At 38.3% G+C, this 7,500-nt stretch overlaps 1 protein-coding gene across 1 annotated transcript in view; it reads left to right on the top strand.

Annotated features, from left to right (window-relative positions):
- Nucleotides 1-842: 842 nt before the first annotated feature.
- The window catches only part of LOC138007790 (uncharacterized), a 77,694-nt gene continuing 71,036 nt past the window's right edge, over nt 843-7,500 (top strand). Inside the window, exons 1-2 of the mRNA XM_068854865.1 lie at nt 843-957; nt 2,097-2,386. Of these exons, the coding sequence (XP_068710966.1) occupies nt 2,106-2,386 (281 nt within the window). The 5' untranslated portion in view covers nt 843-957; nt 2,097-2,105. The remainder of the gene's footprint in view (nt 958-2,096; nt 2,387-7,500) is intronic.

A 7,500-nucleotide genomic window follows, 5' to 3' on the forward strand; every position in this document is an offset into this window, starting at 1 on the left:
AATGTAAGTATTTTCAAATGTAGATTCTGTTATTGATCTCTTTTGTTCTATAATACAAAGTGAATTTAATTGTTTTGAAACAAACTATGAGGTTGCATTTCTTAGATGTTTATGTGAATTATATAGAAAGGAAACAAATAATGAGAAAGCATAAATCTACTTCAGAAATTGCAGCAAACTGGAAGAAAGATAAGAGAAATTTAAAGCCCAATGGACCCAGAGAAAAAATAAGAACTTCCTTCAAATTGTTTTGAAAAGTACAGGTCTATGGACCCATAAAAAAAAACAGACTCTTTCAAATAAAGATGAAAAGTGCAGGTCAATGAACTCACACGATAAAGAGCAACTTCTCTCAAATTGATTCTTGTAACACCTATATACCTTTTTTTGTAGTGTACAATAAAGTTTTAACTGTCAACAAAACTACAAATAACCTGGCAGCGCATGAGTATAGGCTACTTAGAGCCTCTTGTTAACTTTATTTAAGTGTCAACTGTGCAGGCTTGAGCACTACTTGGGAATTCTGTTTGGAAATCAAACTAAATCAACTATCAAACCATAGGATGGTATTTGAGCAAGGGGGAAACCGGAATACCCGGAGAAAAACCTCTCTGAGCGCCATTCTTGCTCTTGGATAAATCGAAATGACTCGCAACTTTCCAAACTGAAAGTGTTTTATTCTGGCAGGAATGATAACTGCGCGTAAGCCGCCATTTATAGCACGATACAGAGATATTGTCATGATACCCGTTTTGTCCGATCACGATCCTTTGGAAACTGAAACGTTCCAAAGCGAAACGAAAGATCCGGTTTCATCTCCATATCTGGTAATATCACTCCTTCCTGCTTCTTCCTGTGTCGAATCCTTGAAGTTTATTCTCTGAAAACTGAACAACAGCGTTGGCACGGTTAGATCGTAGAGAAATAACTGTTTCGGCGATTGCAAGTACATTTGCAGTAAGTATTTTCTAGTTTTCTACAAATACTTCTATACCCAAGTTGGGCCAACTGAGTTCACTAAGGCTTTGTAAATAACAGAAAAATTACGTGAAACGCTAAACGGCAAACGACGTGCAGCTGCTTGTCGGAGAGGAAATGAAAATCCTCTTATTCTAACTTGTCATTCTTTTTGAGGAAGTTCAACGACATCTGTAGGTAACACGCCAGGCAACGAAGGACCTAAAACTTAAATTTCAGATATGATAGCTCCCCCATTGTACCGAGCGAAACTTTGCCCCTGCTTCCATATCCCGCTTATGATGTATGAATTAAAGCGTGACCCAAGCATAATTTCGTTGCTGTTTTCTTCTTACAGATGACATAGAGATAGGATAGATGATAGAGGGAGGACAGAAACCAATGTCACGTTAAAAACACTCTCCAACGTGCCACCTGGAATATCCAAACTCCAGCCACGCCGCTATAATTGTACTAAAGGCGCTGCTACAATGGGAAATGTATCGTGCAACTTGTCTCGCATTGTTTTAGCGACATTGTGGCGAGATGAGTTGCACGAAACATTTCACAGTGTAGCACACCTTGCAACGGCCAAAATCGTTGCAGGATAATTTGCACAAAAACTAGAACTTAATTCTACGTTTGGCAACGGCCCTTCCATTATTTTTGCCGATGCAGGGTGTTACACTATGAAACGTTTCGTGCACCTTGTCCCGCCACAATGTCGCCTAAACAATGCGAGACAAGTTGCAGGAACCATTTTACAGTGTAACAGCGCCTTAAGAATCCTACATTGAAGCGCCCCTTGAAGAATTTGGTATATTTGACTCTCCAGTTCCCACAAAAAATAAGGTTTGGCTAGATATAGACACTTGGAGCACTTTGGTTATTAGATGTTAGTATAGCTACCATTTATGGAGCTTTGTAAAAGCTCCATGTAAGCTCCAATTACACGGAAATATTTGGAATTGTTTGGCCTCCAATATATTTAAAAGTAGTCACAATTACTCTGGAAAAAGTTAGCAACCATCGTTTCGCTCCTGTTTTACGAGTATATCTTGACTGAATTTGCTTCCAGCGAACTCACTAAGGACGTCTTAGAGACACTACAATGATTCCGATGACAATTTCAATTTCAGTTGGAGATCATGATCGAGGAGCTGCTTTATAAGTTTTCTAAGGAGAACTTTGGTGATGCTAACTTCTTACCACTGTTGCATGGACATTCAAAGCCAGTAAAACCTTTAACTCTGTTAGTCAAACGAAAAAGATCGATTTGGAAACGTCCCTTTGGGAAGAAGGAAATTATAATTCTTGATGGCCTGGAAAAAGACGTTGACAGCAACGAAAAGGACTTTCTGAAAGACGTCGAATCAAAGATAACGAAAGAGCAACTGATCGAAAAAGGGAGTGATGCTCCAGCGGCCAGGTATGTGTTTGTTTATAAAGGAATTCAGTTGTAATGATTTGTGTGAGTTGTTTGTTAAGCCATTTTGCCCAGGCATTTTCAAGGACCACGGACTCTGGCAACTAACCTTGAAAAACGTTATGGGCTGGAGGACAGGCTAGAAGGTGGTGTTAGTAAAAACGGAGAGTTATTGTCCAGAGTAGAAGTTTCGGTAAAGTACAGAAAACAAGAGGCTACAGTTAGCCTAAACTCGGGCCTGCGAAAATACAGTGGTGTATGGTTAATTTAGCAGTAAAGAAAAGACGAAAGAGAAGTCTCCCCTTCTCACATCGGCCTTACATTGCGCTTCTCATGATGTTCGAATGTGTATGTAGTGAATACCCGGACCCGGGTCATCTTGATTGTAGGTGGTGGCAATGACCACTGGACCATGGAAACGAGGTAAAAATAGTGTATTCCAAAATGGCTAAGCACATCGTTTTTTGCTAATCGATGGGTATTTTTGCTCAGTTTTTGAGAAAGGAAAGTTAACGCTAATTGAACGGTCTAAGATGAAACGAAATGACTCATCGAAATATCTTTTGCGCATGCAAAGAGAAATGAAGGTGAAATGTGAAAACATCTTTCCAAGATGAACAACCTTTCGTGCAGTGATGCACGTAAAGGTCACTTTGTTCCGGCGCGACACGTGAAGATATGCACAATATCTCGACACTTGAATCCATAGCACGAGAATCAAATATTTAAAATATACCATTTGTTGTAATTTAAATACAGAAATATGCACCCAATTGTCAAAATATAAAAGACCAAATTTTGGAGAGCACTTATCAAAGACATACAGTAAACAAAATCTATTGTGCAACTTCCATGTACATTACCAGTATGACTTGGGTTGTATTGAATCTAAAAAGTTGTGTTGAATGCTATGACATCTGCAGGTAATGTATGGCAATCCTAGTCGGAAAATGGGTGGAATTTCGTGGTTTTGTTCTTGTTCTTGTTCTTGTTCTTCTTTTTATTATTATTATTCTTTTTTTTCTTTTCCGTGTCAGAAAAAGTCTTCCCTATCCCTTTGCTGGTAAGTAGTGTCTTTGTGCGTAGAGTCTTCTGCGCGTATGTTTAGGCAGTTTCAGGGAATAGTAGAAATGCGTAAATTATATCCAGTGGTCACAGAAGAAAATTTAATTAACCTCCAATGGCGTCGAAAGTCATTGTAACGCGAATGGCGTTTTAGTGGATCTTTAAATAAAATATACCCTTATGGCGCTCAATAATGGAAGTCAATTGGATAAACAAGACAGGCGGTGAAAATAAACATGTGGAATCTTCAAAGCGACGAGTAATGGTCTTCGACAACAATTGCATCTTTCGCCCTTGGATATCACAAAGTGAGCTTTGTTTCTAATGTTATTTGGCTATTAACTGTGGTGTTATGTACAACACTGAAATCAAATGGCAAATTCTGTACGGGTTTAAAAGGAATCGGACGCCTTGAATGCATCACAATGTTTACTGAAGTCGCATCTCAGTTGTCTGGCAATTTACATTTATTTTGTACTTAACTCTGCACAGTCTTCAGGCACATAAGACGATCTGAAAAAAGCGTACACTGGGTTGCCTGTGGCACGTGTTACACAAAAACAAAAGGCACTGAATTGGGTGGTATTGAACTGCAGGGTTACAGTTAATATTTTCACGTGGGGGGGTCATTGAGACCATTTGAGGGTCACCCACATGTCGCACCAGCAGAGGCCCTTTGGCTCACACGTTCACACCTTTAATTATTTTGTAATATCCTGTCCCATTTTGAGGTCTTTTAGTTTTTTAAGCTTTGGTAATAAATTCAGTTTAAAGATAACCAACACGCTCTTGCATGAGTAAAGGTGAACGTGATCACCTTGTGTCAACCGAATGAACTACGGGAAATAATGTTAATCGTTCGTTGTTTTCAGAGTAAAACAACGTACTTTTTAGCCAACAAACTTCCGTCTTTGGTTTTTTTAATTTTGTTGTAATATTTAACTGAATATTTACATTTCACCTGTCGGGTCAGGAAGCCTTCTTTGTTGGGTTCCTGAGAAACGTATCTATTGTGATTTCAGGGTGAACTATTTACACAATCGCGAGGTTGAGCGGCCATGTAAATGAAAATCTGAACATCTTGGTTTACCTCGGTGCAAAAACCTGTGAAAATTTTTCTTTGTTTTGTTAGCTCGTTGTAGGGTTACGTTATTGTTTGATGTTTTTTTGCCTCTTTTGTGTTCCTTTGTGTTGTTACGTCATCTGCGAATCTCAAAGGTTTTTACCCCGAGGATGAGCCGAACATCTATGAGATACAAAAACAGACTTGCGAATTATCGCAAATCACAATGCTGACAAGCACAAAAGCAGAAGAAATGGTTAATAAATATGAAGTTTGTTACTATCTGAATGTTTTTGTGTTAGGGTAAAGGGACATTTGTCACGCAAATGATGTAATTTCTTGACACTCAAAATTCGCAAAAACCGTGAGTTCCATGTAAACAATCTTCGCACTAGTAGTTGGTAGCAAACAATTGGATTAACCAGGAAGTTAAAGAAATATTGTTGCCTTACTAAATAAACTTCATTTTACACTACAATGACAAAATCATTTGTCAGAGAAAAAAAAATTTCAGTCTCCTAGCGGATCACATTTCAACGCACGTGTGCAAATTTGTTACACGCTGTAACTCATTTTCACCGCGTCCTGATTCCTGCGAAATTTTTCTTCTTGCAAATATCAACAAAAATATTATTTCTCGCCAAGCATTCCATCTTTTATGTTCAAATAACCGCTAAAAATAAAGATTTTCTAACGATTTATCCGTATTCCGTAGATATTTTTTTCATAATTTAATATTTTGTCAAAATCTGTCAAAACACAAAAATAGCAACGCAGGCAACAAATTTAGTCGCATTTACCGCTTCGTCGAATTTCCATGCTTAACACAGGAACTTTTAGTTGTTGTGAAAATCGTTCTCTATTCGTTAGCAATCACCCTTTCAGAGAAATCGACCGGTCTGCGAATATTTCATGAGTTTTTTTGCGGGCGATCAAGTTGTGCGTATGACCCGTTATGAATATTTTTTCACAAAACGTTCCCGAATCGTCAAGTATCACCACAGAAGACAAGGACATCATTCTTAAAGCTTATTCTACGCAAAAAGTAGGTTCTAGAGGTAATTTTGAGAGTGGAAATCACGAGGCATAGTATATTTAATTAAGTTAACACAGGTTAACAGAACAGAAAGACGCCAACCTCATTGTGACACGAAAATGCTTTACTATTGCCATAAAAACTATCCAGTTAAGCTCGCATATTACAAAACATGATGAATTCATAAAAGCCACCTCTTCCAGCGAAATAGTTTTTGAAACAAACAACATATTTGCTATTAGAGGCAATCTTTCTTTCAAAAAATTCTTGGCTGTCACATTTCATATTGTGATTATTTTTACTGGGTCGCCCTATGGAAAACGCAGTCGAAAAATAGGTAGATTTCCGGGTTTTTTTTAGTATTTTTTTCCGTGTCGGTAAAAGTCTTGCCTGTCACTCCCCTGGTAAGTGGTGTCTTTGTGCATAGAGCCTTCTGCGCGTATTTTCTTAGGATCGAGAGGGTAGTGGAACTGCGCAGAATCATTAACGTAGCCTGCAATGGCGTCGAAAGTCAAGTAACGCGAATGGCGTTTTAGTGGATCCTTAAACAAAATATACCCTTATGGAGCTCAATAATGGAAAGTCAGTTGAATAAACTACGCAGGAATCTCAAAAGCGACGAGTACTGGACTTCGACAACAATCTATCGCCCGTCGAGACGAAATCAAAGTGAGCTCTATTTACCTGAAGTACATGGTAATTTGTCACGATTGAGTTTCTTGTCTTCACGCACGCAATGAAATAGGAAGAGGTTTTCGCCTCTAAGAGCAAATATGTTGTTTGTTTCAATAAATTTTTCGCTGGAAAAGGATTCTGTGGTATTTTCTGCCTTTGTGAATTATAATATCATGTTGTGTATTGAATTTTCGAGCTTAAGCTTGAAATGTGATATGGGAGAAGTTTTTTAGTATTGCTCTGTAAGCTGAAAGGGTTCACAGGCCTGTTGGAAGCGTGCTTGAGTTTCAACAAAATGAGTCCCAAAATCAGTGGAGAATTGTGACGCAGTTGAATAATAAAGTAGCTGCTATTTCCAAAATGATGGAATTACCTGGTTAGAATAAATAACGTCATACGCGTCTTGGAGAGTAAATTTTGACTTTGCATAAACAAGACTTGGGCGATTGTGATCTTTGTTTTGACTTCGCTCATTTCATTGTCAAACTTTATAACACTTGACAGAAAAAGAAACTTACAAAAACCCGGTATCTTGTCATCATTTGACACAGATACTTCACTGTTTGGCGAGTAAACATGCCGCGGTAACTTCATTACAGCGCCCGCTGAATTCGGCGATGTCACTTTCGATTTTGCGATTTATTTGTGCAGCCAAAACTTACAATAACAAAAAAGAACGTTGCGAAAATCCCCCAAAATGTTTGTCGCTGATCGTAACTTTTTATATTCTATATTCACGGTTCAAAATAACTGTTGTTTTCATGTCGTAAATATGTTATTCTCGAGCGATCGTCCTGGAAACTTTCTTCTGCTCTTTCTAAAAACTGTGTATCAATATTTATTTACTTTTGCATCAATATTTGTTTTTGCATAAAGCGAGCTAACAAAATCTGTACCTTGCTGAGTTTGCATTTGTTAGCGTTAATAGTACTTTCGGTCCGATGCTTCTGTTTTGTGAGGGGTATATTATTTTGGTCTCCCATCCAAACACTAACCCCGCCCAACAGGGTTTAACTTCAGTGAACTTCGGTATTACAAAGCTGTCAGATGCTCAGACGGCACGCTTAAACTTGTGGTCAAAAGAAGTTTAGCAATATGTCAGCCCAGAAGCCAGTGTTTCTCACTTCCCATTTATTTTCTTCAATCTTTCTGGGTTCAGTACTTTGCTAGTAACCACATGTCTTCTCAGACTATTTACCCAAGACTTCTACCATGGCACTACAATGATAGACAATACCAAAACAATATCGTGCACTGTTAGGGCTACATATTACGCAA

This window comes from Montipora foliosa, chromosome 6 (assembly GCF_036669935.1).
Source record: "Montipora foliosa isolate CH-2021 chromosome 6, ASM3666993v2, whole genome shotgun sequence".
NCBI classification, from domain to species: domain Eukaryota; kingdom Metazoa; phylum Cnidaria; class Anthozoa; order Scleractinia; family Acroporidae; genus Montipora; species Montipora foliosa.